Source organism: Engystomops pustulosus, chromosome 1 (assembly GCF_040894005.1).
Source record: "Engystomops pustulosus chromosome 1, aEngPut4.maternal, whole genome shotgun sequence".
Classification (NCBI taxonomy): Eukaryota; Metazoa; Chordata; class Amphibia; order Anura; family Leptodactylidae; genus Engystomops; species Engystomops pustulosus.
In genome coordinates this window covers 40,896,723-40,915,797 of record NC_092411.1, presented here as the reverse complement: position 1 = coordinate 40,915,797, position 19,075 = coordinate 40,896,723, and the positions used below count along the sequence as shown (strand labels likewise).

Below are 19,075 nucleotides of genomic sequence, written 5' to 3'. Positions count from 1 at the left end.
ACATGGCTGGATTATCATTGGAGCTCCTGCCCCCAAATTGTTCCGGTTTAAAGGGACCCTACAGTGAAGCTACAATGATAATCTGAATTTCCCTTCCTTTTTCAATAGGATTGGTGTCCTCAAGGAGCCAATACAACTGAACATTGTGGTGGTGGAGAGAAAAATAATTTTCTGATTAAATTGCTGAAAAATAAATGGGTTTTTGGCTGTAGTTTGGGCACTCAGCGTCTAAACGGTTCACCATCGCTGATATATATGTATCTTTTTCCCAGGCATGAATTATTTAATTGTTACTTATACCAATACATTGTAACATGTTTCCCAAAGACTTGTTACCTTAGGCTGATGCTCTATCCGGTAAGGGGTCTGCTGGAATTGGCGAATTTCTCGGATAATATGTGATATCTACGAAACAAAATAAATAATGAATAAAATGAATAGAATAAAATAAAATAAAGGGCATCAAAAGACCAAAAATAAAGTTTGATATTGTTGACTAAAACCTAATCATTTCATGATATTATGAAAATTTACTGACCATTCTCATCTTTGAAAAATTTACAAGGCCTTCCTCAGTGAAGTTCGGTGTGCCCTCCTCAATGAACGCCAAGTCAGTTAGGTACATTCCCAGGTAGGGTACAGAAGGCGGGTTACAGCTGCAAAGCATGCAGAATATAGAATAATGTCATATGGTTATCCAGGTACATATAGAGCTAGAAAATGGAGGCACACACACATACATACAGGCAGTCCCCGGGTTACATACAAGATAGGGTCCGTAGGTTTGTTCTTAAGTTGAATTTGTACGTAAGTCGAAATTGTATATTTTATAATTGTAGCTTCAGACAAATTTTTTTTTTTTCCCCCAGGTAACAATTGGAGTTTCAAAATTTTTTGATGTAATGGGACCAAGGATTGTTAATAAAGCTTCATTACAGACACTTAAGCTGATTATTGCAGCCTGGGCCTATAGTAAAGCATCCAGAGAGCTTCACCAGAGGTCACAGTGGGCAGAGGGGTCCGTCTGTAACCCGTCTGTCGGGTGTCCTTAAGTAGTGGACCGCCTGTACATACATGTATACAAATGTATTGCAAACGCCACGTGTGACCGCACCTTGAGCTTCTGCACTATTTTGGTCACTATTTAATAATGGTAAATGGAACAAAAGCTGCCAAATGCAGGTGTGAACTTGGTTACTTGCTTGGAAATTAAACATACTTTTTAAGAGTCTCTCTAAGATTTTTGAATCTCCCTTCCGATGAGACAGTCTTCTGAAGTTTGTCCATAAGCGCTTTAGTCTGAAACAGAGAAAATACAATTGAAACTGTTAAGTAAAGAAAATTATTACCGTAAATTACAATTAGAAGTTGTCTATAGTTTTTGGGTAGCAGGAATAAAAATAGACAAAAATAGACAATACTTATTGTTAAGATATCAATATCAGATCTGTTGGTACTGTCACCATCAGCTGGTTAGGGGGAACTGCTTGGATACTGAATATTCCACATTGATGCAGTGTCACCTACAAAGTATCCACCTGAAGTCAGAAGGGGAGACGAGAGTTGAACCCCGTAGATCTGAAACCGATGGCCTATCCTTATAGGCCACCAATATCACGATTCTGAAAGCTACATTAGCTGTAGCTGTGAATGAATACACAAGAAGATGCTAAATTATTAAAGAGAATACATAAAATAAAACGTATTTTGGTGCTGGTTAACAGGAAAGTACAATAGGTAGTTCTTGTAGTTCTATATATTTTCACTCCTCTGTTTGCAAATGCAGGTTGACAGGAATGAGTGGCTCTTTTCTAAGCCGTCTTTAAGGCTGTGGTCCCCAACCATTTTTTTAAATCACAGCCTAGTTGCAATGATTTTCCAGGGACCAGTGGTAGGTCACAGAGGATGTGAAGTAAGTTTGCAAGACCCACAATGAGCCTGCACATAACCCTACCCTTTATATTCCTGCAAAGTGGGCTACCCCCACCCCCTTGGAGGCCTTGATGCTATTATAATTCCTTTATTTATATAGCGCATACAGATTACGCAGCGCTGAACAGAGCTTGCTAAATTGGTCCCTGTCCACAATGAGGCCCACAATCTAATCAACTTACCAGTATGTTTGGGAGTGTGGGAGGAAACCAGAGGACCCAGAGGAAACCCACGCAAACACAAAGAAAACATGCAAACTCTTTGCAGATGTAGGCCCTGGGACTTGAACCCAGGTCCCCAGCACTGCAAGGCTATAATGCTAACCACCAAGCCACCGTGCTGCCCTCTGCTATATAAATATACCACCAATAATCAAAAGTTTGGGTGCACTGGGTGCAGACCAAAGTCGGGTGCACCCGACTTTGGTCTGTTTCAGTGATAGGTTCCCCTCTTTTTGATCTCTTGTATCTGGGATTTACTGGTTACCCCTATCTTAGCTGCTGGTACAGGTCTGTGTGGACTTATTGTGATCCATACTCACATTGCACATAAATAGTAGGCAATTTTCCTATGCTACCGTATATAAAGCCCCACTTCCTCTGACACTCCCAACTTATAATTCCCCCTTTTCTGTAGCTCCCTACTTATAGTGGCCCCGTTTCTGTAGCTTCCTCTGTATAGTGTCCTCTTTTTTGTAGCTCCCTCCTTGTAGTACCCCCTTTTCTGTAGCAATCCCCTCCGTATGATGGTGGCTTCATGTGGCCTGTCCTTATAAGGAGGGGATGATTGAAAATGGAGCATTAGAATGAGGGGACCACAGAAAACTTCTCCTTTTCTACAGGCCATTCAACATATAAGGTCCCTCTGTTTACAGACCCTAGATATACTCACCTCCCTCCTGATTCTCCTCTACGTGGCACAGTACACAGCTCTGAATCCAGCTGGCACAATGTGATGACATAATTGTCCCTGCCGGATTCAGCGCAGTGTACAGAGAGGAGACGAGAAAAAGAACTTCTGTTTTTGGAGAGTTATGCGATTCAATCATCAACAGTTGGGGGACCCCAGCTCTTAGGAACCTTTACCATTGCTTAAAAGCAAAATCTACTTTATCACTTCTGTGACAACAGAGAAAGAGCGATGCTGTACATCCTTTCCATTCACAAGAGCAACAACTCACATTCTGAAGATAAGGAAAACCCAAAACAATTGGCACTAAAGTCAAGATAGTAGTAACAGCCTCAATCGTGCCTATATAGCAAACCATACATGCAGTGACGTAACTAGGAGAGAGAGGGCCCCCTAGCAGGCTACTGCATGGGGCCCCCCTTCCCACTTAAAAATATATATATTAGTAAACTCACACATGCGAGTTACAATCACATATTAATACACTCATGTGCATATACACATACATACTGTGCCATATGCAACACTCACATACAGTGTATACAGACACCATATACACATCACAGATACTGCATATATACATCACAGTATATGTTATATACATATTATGCTGGACAATGTGCAGTACAATATAGATATAATGGTGCACATGCTTCATTCTTTATTGTGTCAGGTCGGATGACGGGGCCCCCTGACACTGCGGGCCCCATAGCGGCTGCTACCGCTGTAGTTACGCCCCTGCATACATGTAAGTCTAGGCCTCTACGGTTTGATTATCCACAACAAAAGAGATAAAATAAGAGGAAACAACACAAATAGAAATGTCATAACATTCTGAAGGTAATTGTAGGACCCACGTTTATCAGGCATTTATTGCAACAGACAACATAACTGCATTAGTGGTCCTCAGCTTATTGTGGTTAAAAGTAACCAATCCCCAGACTATACCCTAAAATAACAATCACAAACAAACACATTACTTCTCATCAGCAGACGTGAATTCTACACAATAACTTTCTCAATGGCTTACTTGTTTAGAAACTTTGGCCCATGTTTTCTTGAGCCTGTAGATTGCACTTCTGTTCAAGGCAGAGGTGATCTCCAGCACCCCGTTGTAGTTGTGCATGCAGCGGCAGATATCGGCCACCACCACCCACTTCTCAATGGAGCTCGCTCTGGAGGCGATATCAAGGTGACTCATGATCTCTGAGGCAACAAGGTTACTCATCTAGAAAGGACGAGAGGTAACAAAATTAGTTATTTATGAGCAATGTACAGTTGTATACTATCAATGCCAATGTTAGAGTGTTCACGTTCAGTGATAGCAGGGGCGTCGCTGGGTCAAAAGATAAAGATTATCAAAAGATAATCAGCGGTAATTACACGGCGTCTCCTGCTTCTAGCAGCTCACTACAGCTGCTGGGAGCAGGACGCCGGGTCATGACGTCACCGCGCCTCACTCCTGCAGTCCTCCGAGAAGCCGGAGGGAAGACACGGGTGAGTATGTTTTGTTTTTTTTAAATTCTGTGTGTATGGGGGGGGGGGGGGGAATTATTTGTGGCTGGAGGCTATGAGGACATGGGGAGGGGAAAGGGGGGTAACTTTTTGGAGGTTGTGAAAAACATTGAGGAGACTGTGGGGACTACTACAGGGGTTATGAGGACATGGGGGGGGCTGTGGGGCACGTTACCTACAGCTGAGGGCTAATGAGGAAATGGGGGGCTGTGGAGAACATTACAGAGGACTGTGGAGGACATGAAAGGGGGCTGCGGAGGACATGAAAGGGGGCTATGAGGACATGAAAGGGGGCTGCGGAGGACATGAAAGGGGGCTATGTGGACATGAAAGGGGGCTCTGGAGGACATGAAAAGGGGCTATGAGCACATGAAAGGGGGCTATGAGGACATGAAAGGGGGCTGTGGAGGACATGAAAGGGGGCTGCGGAGGACATGAAAGGGGGCTGCGGAGGACATGAAAGGGGGCTATGTGGACATGAAAGGGGGCTCTGGAGGACATGAAAAGGGGCTATGAGCACATGAAAGGGGGCTATGAGGACATGAAAGGGGGCTATGAGGACATGAAAGGTGCTGCAGAGGACCTTTTTGGGGGCTATGAGGACAGTACAGGGGGCTGCGGAGGAGTTTTTTGGGGCTATGAGGACATTACAGGGGGCATTTTTGGTGGCATACAGCTGCCACAGAAGTCCCCGGTATGGTGAGCACACTTTTTCGCCAACGTGCCATCACTGGAAAAAATATCTTTCTGGAAAGAACAATCTGGCTGCACGACGTCATATGGGGAGGGGAGGAGTAAGGAACACTCCCACCTCTTCTTCAGCAGTCCTGGCCCAGTTGTAACTTGTGTATGTGTGACAGGGGCTTTACAGTGAAGGAGAGAAAGTGTTTGAAAATAAGTTCATAAGATTTATGTGTGGTAAACTCCACAGGGGTGACCCATGGCTGAAGAGGAGACGTGGTGATGCCGGGCCTAATGGAGAAGGTCGAGAAACAACTACACGTCACCTTGTGTAATAGGTAGGGATTTCTCCTGTGTTTTCTGTAGCTGTTAGGTACAGTTGTTATTGGCACAACCACACGTGAAGGGGGTTATGTACAAGACACACTAATGAAAATTTGGTACATATGCATTGGGGCCCGTGCCCCAGATCTTTCGCGACCCTAGCAACGCCCCTGAGTGATAGCAAACAAACCTTACAGAAAATCCATGTAATTATGAGAGAGGATGGATCGTTTTCCTTTGAGGTGACACTAAACACTTTTTAAAGTTTAGAATGGTATGAAAGTATAAAAAAACAATAGTGGGTCTGATTGGGGATATATATATATATATATATATATATATATATATATATATATATATATATTTATGCTGTTTTTTCTTAAATTTTTTAACATTTATGGTTTATTTCAGTGCCATGGAGTTGGTCAGCCAAACCTCTGACTTCAACTCCTCAATTTCCCAAACTTCGACTCCAACTCCATCTCCAACAAAATAGTCACCAGCTCCGCGACTCTTTTCTGGTCACTCTAGCAGCTAGAGGTTGCACTAACATTTTTCTAGAAGGGTAATAATACGTTCTCAATTTTTGAGGAGTAGTTTTAGCCAGGGAGGAGTACGAAATTTTGAGTTATACATATAAATAACTCCTAGGTGTATATAGAGTTAATAGACATCAATTTATACAGGAAATCATTACACCCCCTGTTTTTTGTGCTAACTTAGTCAATTGAGACAATTCTAGTCATTTTAAATTGTGCATTAAAGAAAGGCACACAACCTTTTCTTCATCAGAAGTTTCAACCTACAGAGTGAACCATGGCTGATGCATCGGACCCCTCAGGTGAGGCTGGGGCTGGCGCACCAGAACCCCCAAGACAACGCTGGGGAAGGTGCATCAACTCATATGGTGAGCCTGCACCAGATCTCCTCCAGGCAAGGCTGGGGCAGGCTCCCCAGACCGCCCTCCTCAGGTGAGGCTGGGGCTGACGCATACTACATGGTATGTAGGATATGATCACATAGACAATCACTGTCCAAACCAGTGACCTACAAAGGTAAGGTAAGCATTTGCCAAGTACAGAATAAGACTCAAAGACAAAAATTACTGTGGAACCTACAAAGTGTTGTTATGGTATTGGAGAGGTTCAGTGACGTAAAATCTTTGAGAATTTTTGTTGCACCGTTTTTTTTTTGGAATAATTCATATTGGCAAAACAATCCATAAAAAAAAACAATCACATTTTCTAGATTCATGGTACCATGCCAAGGTTCTTAGATTTTATCCGGATCTAAATACTCACATTATTGAAATGTTGGCTTGTTTTCATTATAAATGGTGTCCTCCCGATTTTATCTGGTTTCATCCACCCCTGGCCAAGAAATTCTCTGGTAAGAAGACACAGATTCAGTATATATAGAATACATTATTCTAAAAGCTCAGGAACCAGGAAATAATCTGAATGTCTTACTGATATGGAATGCTTCTAAAGACTATGTGATCCAAAAGAGTGATTTGCTCTGCTAGTTCCATTGCCGACAACGTATCCAAACATTCTGCTGCGGGACCTTCCGACTGCACCAAAAAAACACATCAGTGCATTAACATTCTGCACAACTGGCAAAACAGAAATACATTACTGACCTGTACACAAAAAGTCATAAAAAGGTAACACCACCTACATCACTGCCTTATAAAAAAAATATACATACTTTTAAAGGTTTTTGTATTTTTGCTTTTAAACCGCCTACATATTCCACTGTGCATCAACTTCAATGCTAAACTCTCCGCTTCCTTAACTTTATACAACAAATTTACATTTTAGAGTTGATTTTCTGGATGATGCCACCATACTGGACCATAAAATACTTAATCTGGAAGGTGCTAATCTTCTTGATAAGGTACTAGTAGTGGCTTATTAGGTCAATTTCTACTGACAGCTTCCCTCCCACTTGTTCTGAGTATGGTAATTCACATAGCAAAAGGATAATATCCACGAGTCATTTGACAGCATCTGAAATTGATTCAAATGAAATCTGCAACCAGGATGAAGGATTGTTAACCAAGTACACTGACATACTGTTATAATAATAATTCTTTATTTATATAGCGCACACAGATTACGCAGCGCTGCACAAAGCATGGCAAATTGGTCACTGTCCCCATGGGGCTCACAATCTAAAAGTATGTTTTGAAGTGTGGGAGGAAACCGGAGTACCCGGAGGAAACCCACGCAAACACAGAGAGAACATACAAACTCTTTGCAGATGTTGACCTGGGTGGGATTCGAACCCAGGACCCCAGTGCTGCAAGGCAGAAGTGCTACTCACTCAGCCACCGTGCCGCCCTAATGTGCCGCCGTGCCGCCCTAAACATGCATGTCCCATATTTCCTATATACTTTATTAACTTACACTAACTTGTAATTAAGTATATATTCTAATCATTAACAAATCATTATCCCTATTTCCTATGATATATTACACTCACCGGCCACTTTATTAGGTACACCATGCTAGTAACGGGTTGGACCCCCTTTTGCCTTCAGAACTGCCTCAATTCTTCGTGTCATAGATTCAACAAGGTGCTGGAAGCATTCCTCAGAGATTTTGGTCCATATTGACATGATGGCATCACACAGTTGCCGCAGATTTGTCGGCTGCACATCCATGATGTGAATCTCCCGTTCCACCACATCCCAAAGATGCTCTATTGGATTGAGATCTAGTGACTGTGGAGGCCATTTGAGTACAGTGAACTCATTGTCATGTTCAAGAAACCAGTCTGAGATGATTCCAGCTTTATGACATGGCGCATTATCCTGCTGAAAGTAGCCATCAGATGTTGGGTACATTGTGCTCATAAAGGGATGGACATGGTCAGCAACAATACTCAGGTAGGCTGTGGCGTTGCAACGATGCTCAATTGGTACCAAGGGGCCCAAAGAGTGCCAAGAAAATATTCCCCACACCATGACACCACCACCAGCAGCCTGAACCGTTGATACAAGGCAGGATGGATCCATGCTTTCATGTTGTTGATGCCAAATTCTGACCCTACCATCCGAATGTCGCAGCAGAAATCGAGACTCATCAGACCAGGGAACGTTTTTCCAATCTTCTACTGTCCAATATCGATGAGCTTGTGCAAATTGTAGCCTCAGTTTCCTGTTCTTAGCTGAAAGGAGTGGCACCCGGTGTGGTCTTCTGCTGCTGTAGCCCATCTGCCTCAAAGTTCGACGTACTGTGCATTCAGAGATGCTCTTCTGCCTACCTTGGTTGTAACGGGTGGCGATTTGAGTCACTGTTTCTATCAGCTCGAACCAGTCTGCCCAGTTGCTGCCATGTGATTGGCTGATTAGAAATTAAGTGTTAACGAGCAGTTGGACAGGTGTACCTAATAAAGTGGTCGGTGAGTGTATATATACACACACATACACTTTACATTTATATTAACCCTTTCAGGACCTGGCCCTTTTTTGTTTTTTTTTCATTTTCATTTTTCACTCCCATAACTTTTTTATTTTTCCATGTCCAGAGCTGTGTGACAACTTGTTTTCTGCGTAACAAATTACACTTCATAGAGATGGTACTTATTATTCCATGCCATGTACTGGGAAGCGGGAAAAAAAAATTCCAAATGCAGTGAAATTGGGAAAAAAATTCATTTGTCCTGTTTTCTTGTGGGCTTGGATCTTACAGATTTCACTGTGCACCCCAAATGACATGTCTACTTTATTCTTTGGGTCGGTACGATTACGGGAATAACAAATTTATATAGGTTCTATAATGTTATCATACATTTAAAAAAATTAAAACCTCCTGTACAAAAAATGTTTTGGGGATTTTGCCATCTTCTGGCGCTAATAACTTTTTTATACTTTGGTGTACAGAGCTGTGGGTGGTGTCGTTTTTTGCGGATTTTGATGACGTTTACACTGTTATCAATTTTAGGACTGTACGACCTTGTACTTTAACCCTAGGTTGTCTGTACGATCCTATCATATACTGCCATACTACAGTATGGCAGTATATGGGGATTTTACTCCTCATACATTACAATATGCTGATAGCACATTGTAATGCATGGGTTAACCCTAAGTAGCCTCAGGTCTTCGTGAGACCCGAGGCTACCATGGCGACGGATCGCCGCTCCCCGATGACGTCACAGGGAGCGGCGATCCTCGAAAAGCTGGCAGCGACCGGCTATGGAGAGGGCTCAGCGCGTGAGCCCTCTCCATGCACCCGCGGCCGACCCGTAACGAGCTATTACGTCACAGGTCGTGAAAGGGTTAACTCTGCATCAAGTATATATTCTTAATCATGAACGCACATAAATTCTTTCTATGTCCATCATACTCTCCATTATTAGGTCCTCTTTTCTCCCCCCGATATTCATCATTCCACTACTATATGTATTTTCAACATTTTTTAAATTTATTTAAATGATTTTCAAATTTCGATTTCATCATACACCTGTGACTTTTGTACATGTACACATTAATTTTATTATATACTACTGACTCTGTATATGTACAGTATTTGATCATAGAGGATCTCATGAAGAGGGAGGTTCTTCCTCGAAACGCGTCATGATCCTACGATTAAATAAATAATTCTACTTTTGTGGCGCCTCAAGTCCATTTTCTATGAAGTTCTACTATCATAGCCGGGAAACAGGACAGTGTTCAGCCACAACCACTATTGGCGTACTGTTTAGCCTAATTCAGGTAATTCCCTACCCTTTGGGATTTGGGACACCTGTGGTCTAAGATTTTACTCTCACTGACGCAGGCACATACAGGCTGCAGCTGCCCCTCCCTAGGACTCACAACACGGTGCTAGCAGGCAGCCAGGTAGTGTAAAATAAACTATTATAAGCCACTAAATTACTCAGAATGCTGGCATTTAAAAATCAGCACAGGACAGACTACCTGTCACCAGCTATAAATGACATTCCTGGTGACAGGTTCTCTTTAGGGTAGTGATCTGTATAAAATGGTACAGTCATTAGAGTGAATCAGGATGCTGTCTATAAACTGTCACCTATCCACAGTGATTACAAGAGACTCCATAAGAGCAGCAGCAGCCACAAAGGTCTGTATTCCCAGAAGTATATAGCTAGGCTCACCATGGCAATGATGTCCCCCATTGTCAAGTGGCAGTCATCTTGTTCTTCCTGAGAAAGGGCACTGATGACAAGAAAGACAGTAATTACTAACAGTAGTGATTCCAGAGATGAGAAACACCACAGGGTTAACCAGCAGACTGCGCTCCTAATAATCATATAAAAGGTTGATATTCATACAGTTCAGGGGTCACAGTACATGGTGTCATCTGATGTGCACTGAAGGTTTATGTCACATGTGCTATAGCAGGATGCTACCATGTATTTATGAACAGACCTATTAAGATCAGCATTGTATGTAATAAAACTGATGAATGGTTGCCATAGGGCTGGGACCCCAGACCACCCCCCACTGATGGTATATGATACTGATACTTAGGAATAACACATAACAACAACAACTAGTAAAATTAGTGTTTTCTAGATAAACACAATTGATCCACTTGGTTGACACAATGATCAACTCCCAGCATAGTCATAGGGAATACATTACAATGCATGGTGGAAAGGTAGCACAGGGCAGCATGAGGCCGCATTGCCCAGGACTTGCCGATATCTAGCAATATAAGTAGGTGTTTTGTTTTAATATCTTCATCATCATAGATGGTAACAAACTTTTTAATTTATCGTAGCATCCATACCTTAGTATGTTACTCGCTGCTTTCCTTTCCTGGGGTAGGAGATCAGGGTCCCTTAAAACATCTTCCAACAAGTTCATTACATTCATTTTAGCTTCATGGTACAATTCAAAATCCTTGAGGGGAGACACAGCAATAAATATAACACAAACTTATCAGATTGCATGGTATAAAACTCTTACTACTGCTTGTGTGCAATGTTGTAACATTGCTGTTATTCCAAAAAATGACCACTAGATGGCACTAGCTCAAAAGAAATATCAGAAAAGAACTATATATATAAAATACATTAAAAAAAATATATATACACACACAGTATGTACAGTATATATTAATAGTTAATGTTCTTTCATTGCCCACGGTACATATTAATTACAGATGCTAATTACAGAAGTAGTGATAACTATTTTTACATACACAATATTGGGAGCCCTCCACTTCTGGTATGACATGTATGGTTACAGCCATAATGAAATCACTAACAACATCCCTACAATATTGAAAGTCTTAAGATTGAGGAACAAACATCTGTAATGTGATATAATATTCAAGTATATTTATATTTATCTCAGCTTGGACCTCTTTGAAATGCTAGGAATAGTCTCTTAGTCTCCTTCCTTTGGAGGTGATTTATAAATACGAGGACGTGCAAGTGGAAAGTGTATGTACTGATGTGGGGTAGCAGGCAGGGCGGAGGGGCAGTATCAGTCACATACACAGCAGAGAAGATGGGGGGAGCTTGACTGTAGCGGTGAGCTCTCCCGCCTCCTTGACTTGATACAGTCATGAAAGCAAGAGGAATAAAAGTTGTTTTTAGAGAACATTGGAAACGTACAGAACCCGGATTAGAATCATTGGAATTCCTCTACACCGGACTGTAAGGTATTGTGTGAGGTTTAGAACTGATGTTTGAGATGACAGGTTCCCTTTAATCTAAGAGCAGTGATAGAACGGTGATAGTGAGGGCTGGAGAGGAAATTCCAACAGGGCTGGAGTTAAGGTGGTGATGAAATGTCCTCCTTTAAGAGACACTGTCATTAGCCTTTTCTCTGCAAAACTATCAGCACATTCAGGTAGACTATATAATGTCCTTTCTAGAATTCCCTAGAATTTATGTTAAAGTCACCTGTTTACCTATAAAATATCGTCTCCAGCTGAAGAAAGTCTGAGTCGAGTCACATGGAGATGTGGCCATAATTTGGGGTCATATTAAATTCAGGAATCTCAAATCTTTCAAATCACACCAGGCTTGTGGCTCTGTGTGTTACAGAACCAGAGATAAAAGCAGTCAAAGAAAGATGGAAATTGGATTTTACTGTCTACATATCTAATTCTGTAGATCACAGAACAGCCTGATGCATGGAAAGATTATTCATGGTGTTAGGTATTATAGAGCCCAAGATATGAGCATATGAAATGAAAATGACACTACTCCTTCAGTCTCTAAAAGTGACTCATTTCATTCAAAAACTGACTCTTCTCTGCTCATTAGCATTTTCTTTAGGTAAACAATAGAGGCTTAACATAAAAGAGGGAACTTTAGTAAGATGGTTCCATACCCTAGATCTTAGTGGTGTAAAAGCTGGTGACAGGTCCCCTTTAAACTGTGGCTGAGATAACAATTGCATTGATTTTATAAACTCCCCTTTTCATAATGGCATGTAACTAGGGTGGGATACAAAAGTATTTTTATGGGCGATATACAGAAATTCACTGTGGTATGAGACTACTTTCCATATTCAGTCTTTTAATGAATTAAACACCCCTTAAATTTACCAGAATCACTACCAAGACCATAGGATGTAGAAATTAACTGAAAGCATTTTCCTTCTTCATAGAATAGAATTTTAAATTTACTTCAAAGGGTCCTTTGGCTGCTTTGTCACAATTTTGAGGCTGATGTTAAGTGTTTATACCAAAAAGAACAATGACTTTTCAAAAAAAAAAAAAAGTTTGTTTGTGAATGCAGCAAGCAGTGTATTTCTGTAGCCACCAGCTAAAAACTAAACCTCATTATGGATCCAATATACAGAGCAGATGCGTCACCCGCGCCTATGTGTAGGACAATAGACACGTCCTTACATGATCTCCTCAATACAATAACATACAGCTGTAGCATTTATCTCAGCATCACAAACACATAGACAATGAGAGCTAATGATTCCCAGACATCACAAGTGATGGAAATCAGTGGCGTTGTTGTTTATCATGGCTCCGGTGGCCAATAGCCTGTACACTCTCCTTTGTTCACAATGACGTCTTATGTAAAGTAGGAATTTTAGTGTCTTAGGCGGTGTTAGGAAAAAAGATTAATTCTAGTCATGTAAATGTTTCAAAAGGGATACTGTTCCTGTAATTGGTGGTGCTTTAGCACTGAAGTCAAGCTCTCCCCACCTCAGAATTCCCCTTTCATTGTACAGACTTAAGAACACCTGACTTACAGACGACCCCTAGTTACAAATGGACCTCTGGTATTTGGTAATTTACTTTACTTTAGTCCTAGGCTACAATGATCAGCTATAACAGTTATCACAGGTGTCTGTAATGAAGCTTCATTATTAATCCTGGTTCTGAGGACAACCCAAAAGTTTTAAAATCCAATTGTCAAAGAGACCAAAAAAAAAATTTGGCTAGGGTTACAATGATAAAATATACAGTTCAGACTTACATACAAATTCATACAAACTGCCTGAAATTGATATCTCTAAATCCAGGGACATCACTAACCGACGCTCAGGTAGACTGGTGCACGGTGACAATCACCGCAGTGGGGGGAGAGCTTGACTTAATTTCTGAATCTCTGTCTCCGTGACATACAATTTATATCTAATTTCAAACGTTTTGGACAATGCCCCCATGATCTATCTTTTTGCGGTGTGCGGCCCGTATCATGTGTGGCACCGTATCCCCACTGTTCCACTATTGCCGTCTATGGGAACGTACATGTATGGCCCCGCAGACGGCAGTGTATATGAGCCCTAACTGTGGCCATCTGGAGGGAAGAAGGATTGTTAATGAAGAAATGGAGCTATAAAGCAAATAATAATTAATGGCACATGCAGTCATGAGCAAAATAACATAAACCCTGAATTCTGTGGTTTTAAATTTGTTACATAGCAAAAAAAAAACATCTGGACAAAGAAACTTAAAATTAAATAAATATAATGGCACATGAGCAACAAAACACAATATACAGTTTCCTTCATGTAATTATTTCATTCATGTTGAACTAAACTGATTTATTGAAAAGGGGACAATCCCTTTTAACTTACTTACTGCTTCCACGAGAAATAAAAGAAGTAGCAGACAAGTGCTGCTAATTGATTGGCAATAATTGATCATCAGCAGGCATGACCCCTCTATAAAAGCAGAAGTTTTGGGCAGCAGCAATTGTTTCAAAGTGAATCAATCTCTGTTTCCCATCAATTGAGAATAAGTACATGAATCCAAATAAGTTGGATTCCATCATTCTGCAGCAGAAAGGGTATTTACAGGTTACTTTCCAAACAGTTGACAATATTCTATGACTGAGATAGGATTTTAATGTTCAAGTTCATGACAGTACAAGACAGCGAAAGGCTAAAGAAATATGGCATGTTTGGAAAAGTTGTAAAATTAAAGCCTTTATGTTCTTAAAAGAACATGGCAACACAGCTTAAAGGAAAACTACTGCCGGATTGTATATTTATTAACCAGTCACGTAGCTGGGTAGCTTGCAGCAGTGTGAATACTGCTATATGCTTTATGGTAGTGTTGCTGCACTGCTGTAGTCATAAATTTGAATTCTTATGTAAATGAAGCACAAGTGCTTTAGGGGCGTCACCATATTTGTAACTGCCTTCCTCCGATCTAACCCCCTTCTGCTGTCATAATCTCACAGCAACACAACTATCAGCCCTGTACTGCCACAAGAGTGGGAAGGGGTTAGAGCCAAGGGATGGGGAGCCAGCTCACGAATAACAGACAGAGACCCCAGAGGGGCTCTGGTGACGCCTTCCAAAGCACTTGTGCTTAATTTACAGGAAATAGACTTGTATGACTGAAGTAGCGTAGCAGTGCTAGTAGCAAACTAGCACTGTTGGGAAAGTAGGGAACCCAGTGTGAATACCGTATTTTTAGGACTATAAGGCGCACAAAAAATCCTTTGATTTACTAGGGAAAAGTGCAACAGTGACCAGAGATACCGGGATGCAGCTGCCTGTGTTCCTACCACATGCACAATACATTTACAATTCAAGGCAAATGTAATATCCTTGAAAGGAATATAAAGCCAAGAGGCAATGTCACATTAATAACACTCTGATGTGATAAGAGATGTGACACGGTGGCTTATAACTTCCAGGACTCATAATGTTTGAATGCATCACAAAGCAAATAGAAGAAAGGGAACCTGTCATTGCCCGGCACAAGCCAGCGTAATGCACATCTCATTAATCAGACTGACTGCATGCTTGACTGGCACTCGCACAGCGGCTTCCAGTTCCCAGAGGCCCTGAACTTCTCTGCTCCCTCTCATGCCTTGAATACATTCCCAGTTATGCAATATATACTACAACCAGAGTATCCAAGAGTCACAAAGTGATTATATAGAAATATAAAAGCTTAGGAGGAATATTATGGGTCTCAAATCCATAAGTACATCTTTGGAAGGACATACATTTTTACTAAAATGTATAAATTTTGGATAAAAGTCCATGTTTTGCTTTTGGTTTTACTAAAAATTTTCAACAATTTGCTTTCCGCAGCACACATGTTTTTCCATACATTGCAGGATGCTGAATCCTATCCACGGCCAGGTTTGGCTTGGTCTGTAGTCCTTATCTCTTCACAAAGCTCGCATGGCTTCCGATATACAGGTTATTTTATTTATATATTTGGTTAAAAGTCACTCATGATTTGTGTTCAGGAGAGGAATGAGAGCTTTGGAGTCAATAAGAGTCTGATGTATTTCATGCTGAATGGGACTAAGCAGCCTGCAATGTATAAGAAATCATGAAAGCTGCAGAACACTGATGGTTGAAAATCTTTCGTAAAATTTCATAATTTATCAAAATATAATATACAAGTTATGCAATTTTTACCCAAGATTAATAGATTTCAGTAAAACAAAATGTTTCTCAAAGGTGTCCATGGGTTAATCAATAGATTCTGTGTAAGGATGGTAAGGCTATGGCTTGCAGGGCAGCATGGTGGCTCAGTGGTAAGCACTACAGCCTGGCAGCACTGGGGTCCTGGGTTCAAATCCCATTCAGGTCAACTTCTGCTAAGAATTTGTATGTTTCTCTGTGTTTGTGCGGGTTTTCTCCTGGTCCTCCGGTTTCCTCCCACACTCCAAAAAAAACATACTGGCAGGTTGATTAGATTGTGAGCCCCATGAGGCACTAATTTGTCGGAATCTGTGATCGCTATATAGATAAAGGAATTATTATTATTAGAGTGGACTGAGGAAGTTATTGGGAGGCTGGCAGCACATGTTTGTGAAAACTGGACCATGTGCAGGGGAGTCCTTGCATCATAGAAAATGATGGTGCAAGGAGTCATAGCAGCACAGTTTTAATAGTCATAATATGCAGATATATTATCAAAATTCTATAATAGTCACAAGCAATTTTTTTTTATGGAATCCGGAAGTTTCAGATTTCTAAGCTCAATATAACATTTCTAAACAAAAGCCGAAGGCACAATCAAAGTGACCCTGACACGTTGCGCTGTTATTACCTGTGAATGCTTTGACACCCAATGACGAAGAACATTCAATACCCGGTTTGTAGCTGCCCTCCGTATTATGAACTCTTTGTCGCACATCCTTTCCATATTGTTAAAACCTTCCGAAGGAATAAAGACAAAAATGTCACAGATAACATTTCATATACTGCAATAATTTCAAGAATGTTTGGTCCAACACAAGTCTATTCATAGTCTGATTGTTCCGGAAAATGCTGTGTCTGTCTTCAGACACTTCCATCGAGGGTCACGAGCACAAATAATACAATTTCGTGTTGTAGTCTGGAAGGCAGAGCAGTTATAGGGTGTTCAATTTAATTAAACGAGGAATTGCCTGCTATATCCACAAGAAAGACTGAGATTGAGGAGCAACTGAACTATTGGAAATTAAATTTCCCCTCAGGCGATAGGAAATTTGGTAAAAAATTAAGTTCAAAAGGTTCTGGTTTTATAAGAAGAGGATACAACATCATGGAAATTGGAACAAGACGAAATACAATGATGATGTTGATGCATTTGCCACATTCACATATATTAGTAGAATCAGGTATTTCACACCTGGGTCAGACATTGGTGATTGCTGTGCAATAGGTCATTGTATGAATGTACTATTATGCATTTTGCATCTTCTCCTATGGAAAGTATAAATGTTATGCTGGGTCTGAAAAAGTAGACGTAGACAATGGGCCCTGAGACCAAACGCTCTTCCTAGCTGTCCCTATTGATTTGCCTTACCTACCCTAAGCTGTGGGAGACAACTGGTCAACGTTCCCTTCCTGTACCAAAGTGCAAACACAAAAACTAAGCCAAGACAATAGAAACATAGAGGGATAGTTGCCAAATACGGGTCCGAACCTGGAGGACAAAGCAGTACAAAATTGCTAGGAAAGTGGAGTCAGTAATTCATGCAAAAAGTCAAAGAAACCAGAATATTGAAGACAAATTTTTTTAAAAAAAGCTATTTTAGTACATGACAATAGCAGGCAAAGAGCAATAAACCACAAAACCTTATATGATATACCAAAGCCCGGTCTAGAAGATGATCTAGAATCGGTTCTCTGAGGCGGGGGAGAGAGATTCTGTCAATCAGTGGATTAACTGTTAGTTAACCAAAGCAGAGTTCACAGGAGACAAGATGGGTGTGTTGGGACAGGTGTGACATTAGGATCAATACAATCTTGTGTTTATCTCCAAAATTTCTGTATCATACGGTAGGGATCAAAAATCGATTGGACATTCCTCTTAAAAAACAGGTGTCCTTCTGTCAATTCATGAAAAAATTTGCTTTAGGAACAACAAAGGAATAAAAAACGGCAGTCAAGGAAAGCTGCCAGGTGTTCTGTAATACAAAACACACAAATGTAGTGTCCAATAAGAAACATCTACAGTACAAAGGGTTCTGAATAAAATGAAATTATACTTTTTGCAAACAAATGGGAAAAAATAGTTTTTTTCTTGTTTATTTTAATCTTAAAATCTTTTTAGAAGCAAGAAGTCAGAGACACAAGAAGAGGCAGGCTCCGGGGGGAAACCGAGCTCCTCAAGACAAATAATACCCTCCACTCCTGTAAGAGAAGCTGCAATTAAATGGCGGCTATGTTATCACCTTTGCCAGAAGCTGACAGTGATTATATATCATCACACCTGAACAGATTATTCATTGCTCCGCTCCAGATATGTATATAAACACCTTCCAGACAATGTATGTCTTCTGTTCGCTGCAATTATCCTAATTATAATGTATGATAATGCAGACAGAAATTATACTTCTCTTGCCCTGGATGCCAGTTACAATGAAATCTTTATAACACAACGAGGCCACGGAATTAAACAAGGAGAAAAAAAAAGGTTTTATTTAAAAAAAAAATCGTGGAGATGGGGGTTAGAGCTGATAATTAAAGACAGCGATAATAGCAATAATACAGCATATCTGCAGCGCTGACATGTCACACACACCATATGGATGTTGTGATATGATCTGTAATAATAATAATCATCTTTCGCTTGTTGGGTGTGTGTTTTTTTTTTTCTTAAAAAATGTTCAATAAAAATATCTGATTTAAAATAAATAATAATCATCTTTATTTTTATAGCGCCATCATGTTCTGTAGCGCTTTACAGATTCTGGGAAACATATTCAAATAAAATAAGACACTACAGAGTAATAACAATAGGAACAATAGGAGTAAGGGCTCTGATCGCAAGAGCTTACGGTCTATGAGCTGTAC

At 40.6% G+C, this 19,075-nt stretch overlaps 1 protein-coding gene across 1 annotated transcript in view; it reads right to left on the bottom strand.

The window, feature by feature from the left end:
* Positions 1 to 19,075, bottom strand: part of RASGRF2 (Ras protein specific guanine nucleotide releasing factor 2) — a 161,107-nt gene that overhangs the window by 3,338 nt on the left and 138,694 nt on the right. Inside the window, exons 18-26 of the mRNA XM_072139140.1 lie at positions 16,842 to 16,948; positions 11,127 to 11,239; positions 10,489 to 10,549; positions 6,831 to 6,934; positions 6,663 to 6,747; positions 3,872 to 4,069; positions 1,220 to 1,299; positions 539 to 656; positions 337 to 405 (exon numbers count right to left, since the gene is read on the bottom strand). Coding sequence (XP_071995241.1) covers positions 337 to 405; positions 539 to 656; positions 1,220 to 1,299; positions 3,872 to 4,069; positions 6,663 to 6,747; positions 6,831 to 6,934; positions 10,489 to 10,549; positions 11,127 to 11,239; positions 16,842 to 16,948 — 935 coding nt within the window. The remainder of the gene's footprint in view (positions 1 to 336; positions 406 to 538; positions 657 to 1,219; positions 1,300 to 3,871; positions 4,070 to 6,662; positions 6,748 to 6,830; positions 6,935 to 10,488; positions 10,550 to 11,126; positions 11,240 to 16,841; positions 16,949 to 19,075) is intronic.